Source organism: Kryptolebias marmoratus, linkage group LG6, assembly GCF_001649575.2.
Source record: "Kryptolebias marmoratus isolate JLee-2015 linkage group LG6, ASM164957v2, whole genome shotgun sequence".
Lineage (NCBI taxonomy): Eukaryota > Metazoa > Chordata > Actinopteri > Cyprinodontiformes > Rivulidae > Kryptolebias > Kryptolebias marmoratus.
This window is the reverse complement of record NC_051435.1, coordinates 21,930,822-21,945,208: the sequence shown is the minus strand read 5'-3', so window position 1 is coordinate 21,945,208 and position 14,387 is coordinate 21,930,822. Positions and strand designations below refer to the sequence as shown.

Below are 14,387 nucleotides of genomic sequence, written 5' to 3'. Positions count from 1 at the left end.
GGGGGGGGGGGGATCTAGTAATAGTGCTCATGGTCGTCATGGCAAAGCCTGCTTGCAGTTTTGCAGAGGTGATCTCATCCTCCCCCAGCCAGCACGCAGAGTGGTGTTTTTAGTGTTTCTCTGGGAAACAGATCAGTCATCTGAGCCCCAAGTCAAGCTTTATTCAACAGATCTAAGTAAATGTGTGCACTTATTTTTCATGAAAATGAGTTAGGTCTTTACTTTCTAAAAAATAAAAAAAACATGAACTGAGGGGCTCAAAAGCTTTTATTTTAGATCAGAAGTCAGTTAATTGCTTTCTTGTGTGTTAATCATATATCGATCAGAGATGCTGACTGATGGCTTACTGATAAATTAATTTATTTGACAGAGCCTCTGTTGTTATAGTACCACTCAAAAAGTCTGCAAAAGTCTTAAGTCATCTCATTTCTTTATATTTTATTTTTAGCAAGTCAGCCTTTCCAGTAATCTTTTAAAGTGGTATTTATCATTAGTTCCTCAGGCTTTTTGGAAGTCTTTCAAAGTTTTTCTTTGGACTTTAGCTGCCCTTTCACTTCTTGTATGTCCTTCTGCCTAACCATTTTCTAAGAAATTATTTTTTATTCATTTACTTATATTTTGTTAATCCACCTAACTCTGTCCTAAAACTCCTTTAGGCATAAAAATACCCTTCAAACTCAAAAGGTGAACCAGAGTTGTGTTCATATAAAACAGACAACTTTGTTTTCTCTCTTTTATCTATCATGTGTTCTTTATTGACGTTTATTCATGGCTCTGTACAGAACTTTGATCCTGTACATTGGTTTGTTTAAAGCCTATTTTTTTTTTCAGCCTATTTTAGGTCTTCTTCCTCACGTTCCCTTTTTTTCCCCTTTTTTTCCTCCCCTAGGTGGAGCTGTGTGCAGGCTAAAACTCTGTACCTCGCTTCCTGGTTCTAGCTCATGTTCTAATTCCAGCCATCTCACCTGTATCCACTTACCTAATTAACTGTTGCTTATGAGATCTGCTCGGACCACCATCCAGCACTGCGTCAACTATTGGCCACATATTACATTAGTTTGTATTTCCTTAGTGCTCTTAGAGAAATTGGTTGTTTGTTTGAACTTACCAGTGGTTTTCTGCTCCTCCACTGCATTGATGGACGAAAGTGGGTGATCTTCTCATAAAGTGATGGTCTCTAAAGAGTCCGCTTATCTCAGTCTGATTGGTCTCTTGATGCTGATCCACTCCTGCAAAGAGGGTTAACTTTATTTGGGAGTTTCAGATAGCAGCAGGTGGTGCTCCAGTCCAACTTAAAAAAAGAAGGAAATTGTAAAACCTAACCAGTCTGTCCTGATTCTAAGCCTCACAAAGTCAAAGTGTGTCACGAATGTTTTATCTCAGTTATTTCTTTACATTTCCAGTTTTCCACTCACCACATGGAGTCACATTTGTCCACTTTCTTATGGTTAACATAACAAGCAGAAACACTTTTCTTATATTTCGCTAGGGCCATGCCCATTTCTCCTTTCACATCCCCCCACCTCCCCTCTCCGCCTTGTCCAGTGCCAGCACTAGTGAGTGGCTCTAATCCATACAGGAGTACCTGGCAGATCGCTCTGGCGACACCGGCGTTGTAGCAGCCTGGTCCGACCCTGCACACCGGCACGCAGTCTAATCCTTCCCCGGCTGAAGGACCCAATGCTCCCTGGAGCCTGCAGGGAAGTGGGCCGGTAGAGGTGAAGCAGAAGGAGTCAGAAAACTGGGCTCACTGCATCACCCTGTCCTGCTGAGACTTTGTCTTGTCCTCTTTAGTTTTTGTGCTTTTTAAAATGTCATTATGTCTGTTTTGTTAACTATTTTTGTAGATTATTTCTCCCACTGTTCTTCTCAGTCTGCTTTTTTTTTCTGTTGTTGCTCTACTTAAATGTTAATGGTCGCTGAGTGGCCAAAAAAAGGGCCTAAATAAAAAGCCCAAGGACATTCAGCGCTAATTGTCACCTGCATGAATGAAACGTGGGTGATCATTTAATTGTCTCTGGGTGTGTGTTTGTCCGTCTGTTAGCAAAATACCTCTTTAAAGGGTCTGGTCATGTTTGAAGTGATGTTCTGTCAAATAGTAACAACAGTAGAGCACGGAGTATGGAGAAAGAGGCAGAAATCTTTGTTCAGGCTAGGCTAATTAGCTCAACAAGGTTCCATTTTATGTGTTAGAGCATAGAAAAAACATCATATATTTGACTGTTCAAATATTAAGAAAGGTAATATTGGGCATACATTTACAATTAACTTCTGGAGTTAACTCAAGTCAAGATGGCTGCCATAGCTAATAAACAAAAGAAGCTGTGACTCAGCCAGTTTTAAATATATTAAGCTAAAGTTCTATGTGGTAGTAGCTGAGACTCATCAAAAGTAGCACAGACAAAGCTAGACTTTTCTTATTTGCTACAACATTATTAAAGAAAATGAAACCAGCTTTCTTTCAAAATATATGTATGCCAAAATTTTAAATAAAGATCTCACACTATCAGTTAGCCTCTGGGAATAAGTTTGGGATGACTCTCAGCAACTACCACACCAAACTCCAAACATCAATCAGTTGTCAATGTAAATCCATCCATCCATCCATCCATCCATCCATCCATCCATCCATCCATCCATCCATCCATCCATCCATCCATCCATCCATCCTTTCTCCTGGTGCCTATCTACCTATCAGCAGTCACTGTGCGAGAGGCGGGGGACACCCTGGAGAGGTCGCAAGTCCATCACAGGGACACATAGAAACAAATGAGACAAACAGCAATTCACACTCACACCTAGGGACATCCAATGATCATTTTTGAGGGTTTTATCAAAACACATTCTGTGATTCATACACACACAAACTCACACAAGCAATTACATTCTTGCCTGCCACCAGAAAAAGGCATAACATCTGTGTTTTATCTTCCAATGCTGCAGAGATACAGACATTGACTACACTACAGTAGATACTTGCTTCCCTGTTTTTTTTTTTTATACTAACATTCTACCAAAAACAGTGAAAACCCCATTCTGTCCCAATCCATTAATGCCATATAAAAACTTATAAAAATGTAGAAGAAAAACACATTTAGCTTGGGTAAAGATTCTTTCAAAACATCATGTTTTAATGTCATTAACAGTTTCCTCTTTTTCTTCTCTGAAACCGTAAAACAGCTCCATTGTTGTTGTGACTTCTAGGAGATGAAGTAATAAGATATGAATATTTTACATGTTTTAGTAATCAGTTCCTGCAGACCCGAGGCCTCCTTTAAACTCTACTCCATCCTGCAGCACAACACTGCTGTGTAAACTGACCCCGGTCTTCACCTTTCAGTGCATTGACAGCCTCCCTCGCAGTCTGTCCACGGATCAAAAGCAGAAAGCACAAATCATTATTTCTCCTTCAAAAATAGGCAAACCTCAACCCAATGTGCCTCTAACCCCCCCTTCTTTCCAGACATGAAAGCTGCTGTTTATGATGGTCTCTTTTCAAAACGATTGTCTTTGGTCAGCTACCGTGACTTCTCATCTCCTCCAATAAAAGTCTGTTAAATTCCACATTCCTGCCTTTGGAGTCGGAGCGTTTGGGTTTTAAAGAATGTGGCAACTCTGTTTAATGAAGCCAAGCCACGGCTTCTCCAATTAGTCAACTCCAGTAATGGCTGGAATCTGCCGTCAGACAAAGCAGCCAAATACCTGATGGCTACCAAATCATGCTCTCTCCTTCATGGGAAAAATGTTCACAACTTCTTTTGCTGACTGTCGTGTTCCCAATTAGTAGAGACAAATAAGGGGGTGATCACTCTACTGCAGATTGATTTAAGGTTCAATAAAAGACATATCACAAACACTGACTTATTATTACTTGTGCCTTTTACAGTAAAATGCAAAAAACAACAAAGAAAATAATAATAAAATAGCTTTTTCTTATTGGTAAAGTACTACATTAGAAAAGCTGATAGTGAGAGATTTCATAACAAACTTAATTATTATCATCTGCAGCCATGAAATCAGGCAATCAAGCAGTTGCCTAGGTGTGTGTGTATCTATCAAGCAAAATATTTCACAAACCAATATTTTGATCAATCTGTCAGAAAGTAACCATTGGATCTGCATCTACAACTGATTGACGTTTGGCGTCATTTCAGTCCAAGATGGCTGCCACAGTTAATCAACTTTAGCAAACACAAAAATAGCCAAAGCTCTGTCAATTTTACAAAAAGAAATTTGCTAAAATTGGATGTGGTAGTAGCTGAGAGTCATCCCTAACACAGACTATGACCGCCAACATGTTTGTTCAAAACCTTTGCATGCAAGGTGGTGGGCAATATGCATCCCGTCAAAGAATGCTACTTCAAAAATCTAAAAAAACTTCACTTTAAAACTTTAAATTTTATAACAGAAAAGTACTTCACTTCAGCCTTTGAATAAATACGTATCATCCGCCACCCTGCATGCCAAAGTTTTAAACAAAGGTCTCTTGTGATCTGTTAGCACTCAGAGTGTGTTGAGGATGATTCACATCTACTACCACAACAAATCTCAGCTCAATATCTGTAAAAAAATGACAGAGTTGTAGCCATTTTTGTGTGTTTAAAGGGGCAGCCATTTTGAACTGGGTTGACGGCAATGGTTAATCAGTTGTAGATGTGCATCCAAGAATTACGTTCTACGAGTTTCATTAAAATCAGTCTAAAATTAGATATTTTGACAACAGACAGACAAACAAAGACACACAGGGAATTACATGATCGCCTATCTCATGGCAGTGTTATATTTCTGCGCAATCCACAATATCGAGCCCAACTCAATAAGGGTTAATGACAACAATACCTTAACCATTCAGAGGATATTGTTGTCATTTGTGTTTGAAGCTGGTTAGCAGCTCAGAAAGATGCAGGAAAAGCAAGAATCACCAAGATCCTGAGTGTCAGTCCGACGAACCATGTTTATTTATTCTTTTACATCAATGTAGATGTCTAACACCTACAACCAGGTTGAAATATCTACAAATTTTGGACCAAATTATGTTTTGTTTTCTTTTGCCTCAATGTCCATATAGTAGTAGATGCAGTTTAGATGTTGTTTCTTCAATTTATTTCACCTTTTTGTTAGTCTAGCACTGATCGTTTTTAAATGTTTTGACAAACTGTACAATGAGGCACGCTGATTCACAAGTAAAATCACAAGAAAACGGTTGCGATCATCACAAAAAGAGTGAAAATGGTTTATCACATTTGAAAAATAAAAGAGCGTGGCTGATGTCATCTGTTTATGACCGTGGAAATAGAAATAATTAAAAAAAAGACTGGCTATAATGATGAGAAACATGGTAAATTATATACTGTTCGCTCAGAAAAAGTCTAATCATTGAGCCAACTTTGCCAATGACCTCAACACATTGTCATACCAGTTTTAGCATTTAGCTCAGTTGATTTTTAAGGTAATTTATAAAAACAGAGAAAATAAGTGCACGTTAGTCTTTCATTGTTTTGTTTATCTCTCCTATTTCCTTTCAACCCTTTGAGCCCATGTCTGTGCACAGCTCTGGTAGTGTTTCCTGATGACTGGGATGCTGGTATTCATCAGTAGTTGGAGCAGAAAAACACTCTTGAGGAGTGAATCCACATTCCACACAGAGATACCAATTAGAAATGCTGACACAGAGGTCTGACGCTCCGAGGAAAAATGTCTTTTGATCATCATAACAAAAGGCTAAATGACTTGTACAAAAACAATGAATGTCTCAGTGTCAGCTTGACCTTTTCAAATCAGTTATAGCACTTCCTGGCTATATTTTAAAGAGACACAATTACTCTAAAATACCCCAAACGCTTGTATGCGATCTGTAGAGACACTGCAATAATAATAATAATTTCATGATGAGCCAAATGTTTTCAACTGGTGAGCGGTCTGGACTGCATGCGGGTCAATTCAGCTCCTGGACTCTTCTACTCTGCAGCCATGCTGCTGTGATGCAGTCTGTGGTTTATTATTGTCTTGCTGAAACATGCAGGACCTTTTCTGAAAAATATGTCATCTGGATAGGAGCATATGTTGTTCTAAAACTTGTATATACTTCCTGCATTGATGATGCCTTTCCAGATATATAAGCTGCCCCAGTCAGAGGCACTGATGCACCCCCATACCATCAGAGAGGCAGGCTTTTGAACTATGTGCTGATAACAGGCCGGATGGTCCTGCTCCTCTTTAATACAGAGATGTCCATGAATTTCAAAATGTTGATTCCTCTGACCACAGATCAGTTGTCCTCTTTGTCTCAGTCCATTTGAACTGACCTTTGGTTCAGAGAAGACAGCAGAGGTTCTGGATGGTGTTCACATCTGGCTTCTTCTCTCCCTGATAGAGCTTTAAGCAGCATCAGTGGATGGTGCAGTGAACTGTGTTTACAGACAGTAATCTTTGGAAGTGTTCCTGAGTCCATCAGTGATGTCCAGAACAGAATCAGACCTGTTTTTAATGCAGCGTCCTCTGAGGACCCAAAGATCACAGATATCCAATACTGACTTTCAGCCTCATCCTTTGAGCTCAAAGATTTCTCCAGATTCCTAAAATCGTTTCATGATATTATGAACTGGAGCTCACGTGTCTTCGGGGGCCAATCCTCCTGCATGTTTTATATGTTTTCTTGCTTTAAAACACCTGCTTTAAATGAACAATTTGTGCACATGCTTCTGGAGAACTTGAACTGGCGAGAAGGTAATTAAACTATTTGAATCAGGTGTGTTGGAGCAGAAAAAACCTAAAACTTCCAGGACAGCGGCCCTTGAGGCCTGTAGTCTGACACCCCTGCTGTAGATGATAGGGTATTCAAAGTCTTCCCAATTTTTCAAAGAGGAAAATTCTTTTTAGACTCATTTTTTAAAGACCGGTAAACCTCTGAGAGATTCAGCCTCTCTAAAATACTCTTTTTAAACTCAGTCCTCTTACTGACCTGCTGCCAATTCACCTAATTAGTTGCAAAATGTGCTTCTGGTTGTTCCTCCTGACTTTATACTGGTTTTTGTTGCTCCTGTCCCAACCTTTTTGAGGTGTGTTGCTGTCATAAAATTGAAAATCCCTTCATTTTTTTCTACTAAAAAAAGGCACAATGTCTTGGTTTGAACATTTGCTGTGTTGGGGGGGTTGGTGACCTTCTATTCCCACGGCCATGATGGAAACCCTGTGGGGGTGTCCGTCCCCTCTCCGGCCGGCTCGGGATTTGCTGCCCGGTGACATGCCTCCCTCCGCCCGGCTCTTTATAGCCGCGCGGAGGCAGGACGCCCGGACGAGTGGTACGGACGTCGCCGACCGCGACCGCAAACACGGACAGAGTTCCCCCACCTTTTTTTTTTTTTTTTTTTTTAACACAGTCTTATGACCGCTCTCAGTCAGAGACGACCTGAAACGGAGACTGACCGCCGGCAGCGAGAGGGGCGCGAGGCAGCGACGAGAGGCCGGGAGCAGTGACTGACAGGCGGCTGAATGGTCGGTGGAGTGACCCGGAACAGCTGGAGCTTACCTGTCTGCAGGTAGGCATCCACGTGGCATCGAGACAATGCCCATTCTAATCCCAACTTTAGAACTCCTTCTGAAGACTTCCATAAGTGTCCCAAACTACTTTGGATTGAGATTTTTTATTATTATTATTTTAAAGTGAAGGATGAACTACTCTTATGCAAGGATAATGTACAGTTAAAAAGTCATCAATGCATGAAAATAAATAAAAGTATCAAATGCAACGCTCTAATGGTTAATATTTAGTTTTCTTGTCATTAATTATGTGTTTATACCTGTGTGAAACACTAGTTTTTGCAAATTGAATCTGCTTAAAATAGTTGTTGGGTAATTTGAATCTATAACTATATATAAATACATGTACAAAATGTTTTTCAATTTAAAAAAAAGTTTTTGTTTTTTTTCCCCACTGTTTATATTTTGTGTAATCAATCTCAGTTTGGGAAAAAGTTGGGGCATTGGGTAAAATGTAAATAAAAACAGAATGCAAGGATTTATAAATTTCATCACTTCATATTTTACTCACAATGGAACAAACATATCAGATGTTTAAACTAATAAGTTGTACCATTAAAAAAAAAATAAGAAAATAGGGTAATTATGAATTTCAGCTTACAGTACCATCCACTGATGCTGCTTAAAGCTCTATCGTGGAAAGAAAAAGCCAGATGTGAACACCATCCAGAAATACTACCAACTTTTCTGGGCCAATGCTCATTCAAAATGGACTTTGGCCAACGAAGAACTGCTCTGTGGTCAAAGGAATTGAAATTTGAGATTCCTTTTGGAAACCACAGATGCCACAACCTCAGAATTAAAGAGAAGAGGGCCCATCCAGCCTTTTATCGATGCACAGTTCAAAAGTCTGCTTCTCTGAGGGTATGGGGGTACATTAGTGCCTATGACGTTACATTCAGTCCAAATCTCTCACAAAAGGAAAACATTTGGCGTTCGCCTCCAGAACCTTCAGCAACTGGTCTCTTCAGCTCTTAGGCATCAGACTGTTGTTTAAAAAAGGGAACGCTTCAGTGGGACACATGGCCCTGTCGCCACTTTTTGGAGATGTGTAACAGCCATCAAATTCAAAACTGCCTATTGTTTTCTAAAAGTGGAGGAATTTCTTAGTTTAAACATTTGCTACTTTCCTTTGCGAATAAAGTATGAATTTTTGAGGTTTGCAGATCATTGCATTCCGTGTTTATTTACATTTTGCATCATCTCCCAACTTTTTGGGGATTCCAAACCCATGCGGCTCAGGTTTTCCTGTCTGTAGTTGACCTCTCTGACCCAAGCTGCTTTTTACTGCCTCTCTTCTACAGGATTGAGCTTTTGGACGCCCGTCGCACGCCGTGGGCACTTTTTTTACCCCTCCCCGTCTCCTGCAGCACCGAGGACATGCGTCTCCTGCCGGTGGCTTCACTCCTCATGTGCATCTGCCTGGCGGAGAGGAGCCACTGTAACAGCAGCTTCCAGGACAGCATGCGAGAGCTCCACAACAGGTTCGTGATCAGCCTCTACCAGAGGCTCACCGAGACGGAGAACAGCTCCAACCTCATCCTGTCGCCCGCGAGCGTCTCCTTGTCTCTGGGCCTGCTGCAGCTCGGTGCCAGGGGCAACACGCGGTCCCAGCTGGAGGGGACGCTAGGATACAGCGTGAATGGTAGGATCCGTCCTGTTGCTTTCAAGGTATAGGGACGAAAAGGTGGAAGAAAGAGGAGAACTTGTACTCGGGTCGATGTGAGCGGCTGTTGGTGGCGCTCAGTGCTGTTGGTACCAGGTGGTGTGGAGCGGCGCTGCTGCTGCTGTTGGTCCTGCAGAGCACAGTGGTGTCTGGAGCCATAATACCTGCCTGCACACCAACTCTAATCTCATTAACCTCTCCTGCAGCCTGGCCTCAGGGGGAAAGGTCAGGGGGCCAGTGCGTTTAATTACAAACAAAATGAGAGTTCAGGCTACAGTTTTTATTTTTACCTCACTGATATGAGGTTGCTTGTTAGTCAGGGATGAAAACTGATAACATGAGCCATCCTATACATATATAAAAAACATATTTTTTTAACTTCAACAGACACTTTATGGGCTTCCGTAGAAGGTGGTGTACAATTAATATCTAACCTGTTGTAGAGAGCTCTTTGAACAACCTAAGTTTGGAGAAACAGACTTTATTTCTGACTGAATTGATGATCTAATGGCTAGTCTGAGCGAGTTCTTAAAACGACTCCAATATAATCTAATCACTAATATGCTATATAAATAAAATTGATTTTGACTTAAAAATTTTTTAGAAGGCTTCATGCAAACGCTGTTTTATAAAGTTTTACATCGCCGTCAATTTGACTTAACTTAAAATCCTGAGGTTGTTTGCAGACACAAACAACGACAGCAGCAGCAGCAGCAGCTAGCTGTAGCACTTTAGGAACATCATGATATTCCTGTGGGAATGACATGTAATATAAAACCGCCAGCAGTGTAAAGGTTTATAAAACGGCATTTGTGTGAACCACTATGAAACCTTTGAGACCGGAATTGTTTTAAGGCAGCAGCAATTTTGTTGCACGATATTAGAAAAAACATGCCATCAGGATATTGTTGTAGAACATTGCCATCAGTTGCGATAACACCGCATGTTAGGTCATTGCAATGTTTACTACACTCTCTACGTGTCAACTGTGGGCATTTAGAGTCGGGACGTCCATCTAATTGCCAAATTTGTGCTGGATTAAAAAATACAAGCTGTAAAAAAATACAAATTTCACAGTACAGTTTGCATCTGATTTTTTTTAGAATCACTTGTGATGTTAAAATTTGCACACTGATTACATTACATTTTTGGTATATTGTGCAGCCCTAGCAGCTATCCACTTTGGTCTTAGCCCCCATTTATAGGAGCAGTAGCTATCTACAACAGGTAAGATATTAATTGTTCATCCCCTTTCCGTAGAACACTTTAGAAGATCTAAGCTACTGCTTTAAATAAAAACATAATTTATTGTAAATCATGGGTTCGTAGAGAATTCATAGCGCCGAGGAGTCTGTAGAAGTTGACACAAAATGAATGAAAACTGACAGGCAACAACATTTCAGATTTTAGGCAAATGTGTCTGAAAATTCTCTTATCAAATCAGAGTTAGAAAGAAAAACTCTATGAATACATCACAACTGAAGACTGAATGAACTACATTACATTTCCTTTGAGCACAATTCAGCAGGTCTCGTGATAAAGCTGAGCAAAAAACAAATTCATGATCAGTTTTCCATATGTGCCTGGTTACTCTTCTATAAAGAAAAAGAAAAGTAACTCGAGACGTCTGTGTCTGCGTCTGTTCCCTGCAGACGCTCAGGTCCAGGACTTCCTGCTGCGCCCACAGGGTGTCGTGAACAACAGCAGCCAGGGCGTGTGGCTGCAGCAGACCTGCACCCTGTTCATCCAGAGCGGTGTCCAGCTCCTGGCCGAGTTCGCGCAGCACGCGGGCGCCTGGGCCGACACCAGCGTGGTGCGGGCCAACTTCAGCCGACCCAGTCCCGCTCGCAGCCAGGCAGAGCGAGCGGGACCCAAACACGGTAATCTGTACGAACGGGCCACAGCACCACTGGTACCTAAACTTTTCTTCTGGAGCCTAACGTTCTGTCTGCAGTCAGGTGGTGAAGCAGGTCTGTGTGGAGCTGAATCTCAGTCCTTTTTGACTATATTCCAACTTGTAATCAGTACCAAAGTGTCTCCAGACATCTGCTTCTCTACTTGCTTTTAGAACAGCGGTTTCAAACAAAAGTATCATCCAAACTTCAGTTTAAATAAAAAAAACATCTGTGCTGCGCTATCAACTAGATTTGCGAGCACACTTACAGCAAAATGTCTGAAAAATTCTCTCACGGTTTCATATTGCTTTTTGTTAGCCGTACTAAAAGTCATTAGATGTGTTGGCTTTTATCACCTGCCGCGCTCATGTGATTGCCTGTCTGTTTGTCTGTTAGCAACGTATGCCACAAAACAGCGAATGGACTCGAGTGAAACTTCCATAAAGTAATCGTTGGAGGCACATCTACAGCTGGTCAACATTAGTGAACACAAAGATGGCTACAGCCCAGATAGTTCTACATGGACTGAGCCGACATGTGGTGTGGTAGTGGCTGAGAGTCATCCCTAACACACATACTATGAGCGCTAACGGATCGCGTGACATCTTTGTTTCATCTTTCAAAGAATTCTACTTTTTTGAAAACAGCGATTTTATTAATTTTTTTTTTATTTTTACAGGGCAAATACATAAATCTGTTGCATATTGAAATAGACCTGCTGTAATGCATATATAGGACTTCTAGAAAATGGCTAACTTGCAATCCTTGACCCTGGTTAGGCTTTTAAGACAGCTAGTGGAATGGAGCAAAGATTAAAAGGAGCAAAAGTATGCATATAAAAGTAGGAGGGAAACCATTTCATACAGTTAAATTAATTGTTCCAGAGCTGTGACTTATAAACCAACTCTGAAGAAAGTTAGTTCAAGATGAAAGAGGTCAAGGTGGTAATCTGTTTGTTACTTGCTTTAATCCAGAGGAGTCGTGGCCCCTCCAGTCAGGGAGCAGCAGCGGCGAGCTGTCGGGCTCAGGCGAGCCCCAAGCAGAAGCCCTTTGGTGGGGAAACCGGCTGCAGGTGGCGCTGGTCAACACGGTGGCGTTCAGGGGCGTCTGGCAGAAACAGTTTCTGTTCAGCAACACGCAGAACCTGCCCTTCATCCTCTCCGATGGCAGCACCATCAAGGTGCCCATGATGTATCAGGCTGCAGAGGTCAGCTTCGGTAAGGAGCCGTCCCTCCGTTCATCCTCTTACCTTGCCTTCGCTTTCATCTCAGTTTTCAAAGAACGTAGGCCATTTTGCAACTTGAAACAAGTTTAAACAGTAGAGATTTTATTAATATACCGATGCTGAACGAATCAGAGAAAACAGGGCCTTTGATTCTCTCCTGCAGGTCAGTTCAGAGCTGCGTCCGAGCAGCGCTACACCGTGCTGGAGCTGCCGTACCTGGGCCGCTCCCTGAACCTGCAGGTGGTCCTGCCCAGCGACAGGAAGACCCCTCTGTCCGTCCTCGAGTCCCAGCTCACCGCGCGCCACCTGGCCGCCTGGGCCACGGGCCTGCGCAGAACCAAGATGGACATTTTTCTGCCCAGGTGACGCCCCAGCACTTGGGTTCTAAATTTGAATGCTTCGAACGTCTTTTCTTTTTTTTAATTTCTCAGGCTTTTGCTCAAATGGAGACGAAGCGGCATAAACTTTGTCCCGTCTGGTGTTTGCAGGTTCAGAATGCAGAACAGGTTCAACCTGAGGTCGGTGCTGCTGGCAATGGGCGTCAGCGACGCTTTTAACCCAACGGCGGCAGACTTCACCGGAATATCAGGTCAGCCGGGGAATACATGAAATGACCAGTTTCATTAGGAGCTGCTGCCGTGGTTTGACTGACAGCTTTTACTTCTTGCAGTGGAGGAGGGTCTGTATGTGTCTGACGCCTTTCATGAAGTGAAAATAGAAGTCACAGAGGATGGGACAAAAGCAGCTGCTGCAACTGGTGGGTCACGGCCTCATAACACATCAGAAATTAAATAGAAACGATCATGGGAGAGGGTTGTTAAAAGCTGATTTTTATTGTTGTAGCTATGGTGCTACTGAAACGATCCCGCGCTCCAGTTTTTAAGGCGGACCGGCCATTCTTATTTCTACTACGACAGGTTAACACAGGTTCGTTTCACACAATTAGATTTTTTTTTTACTTAACATTCCTGCAATTTCATGTGGAATTAAATCGACCTGCAGCCTTGCTCAGTGAACAGAGTAGCTGTTCAGAAATACTTACCAGAGCACAAATGTGTTTTCATTCCCCGAATTCAAAAGGTAGAAATATTTCTCTTCCTGTCCATAGCTCTATATATGCAAATTGAAGGAAATCATAGGTGGAGGATTTTAATTTTTACGATTTGGTGACCCCTAGTGGATATATGAGGGAAATAAATAAACATTTTAGGGAAAATAGATGGTGTACATTTTTATTTGTACGTTTGCGTTCTCTGCTTCAGGTTCCATCTTATTTATGGGTCGAGTACTGAACCCTGCAGACCCAGGGATATAAAGGCTCTTCATCCATCATCATCCTCACACGCCCACTTTATTGCACACTTCAACTCGTTTCACATCTGGTATTTATTTGTGGACCAAACGGAGGATCTACGGACACTTCAGGAAGAGGGACATTATTTTTGTATTCATCTGTAAATAAAATGTTAATGTTTTTACACTTCATGATTCTTATCCTCTTATCTTTTTCCCCTCCAGTTTTTTTTTTTTTTTTTAAATTTGTCACATTCAGACAAACATGAACAAAAAGAGTCACATCTTTAACAGAACACTTTATTTACACAGCCCTTCACAGTGTAAAATAGAAACTTTATTCATGGAAATACTTACAAAAAGGCCATTTTACACTGAACAGTTTTTTTTCTTTTTTTAAATAGTACTCTAGGGTTATTTACATCTTTACAGTGTATTCAAAATACTCTTTTGGTAGCGGCCTCGTCAACAAATAAAGACAAGTATGGCAGATTTTGGTCCCTGTCCGAGGTGGGTGGGAGGGAGTGGGGAAGGAGGGCGGCCAAGTGACTCAGAAATAAATGCACCTTTGACCTCTAGCTGTTTATTTGTGTACATTTGAGAACACTGGACGAGCTATAACAAACAATAGCTTTAAAAATCGTAACAAATAAGGTAGGTTTTTCTTTTAAATTACATTAAATAAGGATTCTCAAATTTACACAAGTGCAATTATTCAAAAGGCGACAAGAAATTAAGTTGAGATTTGTGGTGGTGGTGGTGGTGGTGG

General features: G+C 41.4%; 1 protein-coding gene across 2 annotated transcripts; it reads left to right on the top strand.

Moving 5' to 3' along the window:
* The first annotated feature begins 7,371 nt into the window (after positions 1–7,371).
* On the top strand, positions 7,372–13,827 carry serpine3 (serpin peptidase inhibitor, clade E (nexin, plasminogen activator inhibitor type 1), member 3). Of its 2 annotated transcripts, XM_017421134.3 has the most exons (9): positions 7,372–7,538; positions 8,844–9,184; positions 10,858–11,085; positions 12,075–12,317; positions 12,489–12,687; positions 12,814–12,914; positions 12,996–13,082; positions 13,169–13,252; positions 13,588–13,827. In XM_017421134.3, the coding sequence occupies exons 1-9, from the start codon at positions 7,492–7,494 to the stop codon at positions 13,638–13,640; spliced, it is 1,383 nt and encodes a 460-aa protein (XP_017276623.2). In that variant the 5' UTR covers positions 7,372–7,491; the 3' UTR covers positions 13,641–13,827. The 2 variants fall into 2 exon arrangements, with proteins under 2 accessions (XP_017276623.2, XP_024862752.1); XM_025006984.2 differs by lacking the exon at positions 13,169–13,252.
* Positions 13,828–14,387: the final 560 nt, after the last annotated feature.

Bases quoted from the DNA above. Each gene is read 5' to 3' on its own strand.
- serpine3 (XM_017421134.3), top strand. From the start codon at position 7,492: ATGGTCGGTGGAGTGACCCGGAACAGCTGGAGCTTACCTGTCTGCAG. The intron at 7,539-8,843 runs GTAGGCATCCAC...TCTCTTCTACAG, and splicing joins TGGAGCTTACCTGTCTGCAG to GATTGAGCTTTTGGACGCCC. The intron at 11,086-12,074 runs GTAATCTGTACG...GCTTTAATCCAG, and splicing joins GCGAGCGGGACCCAAACACG to AGGAGTCGTGGCCCCTCCAG.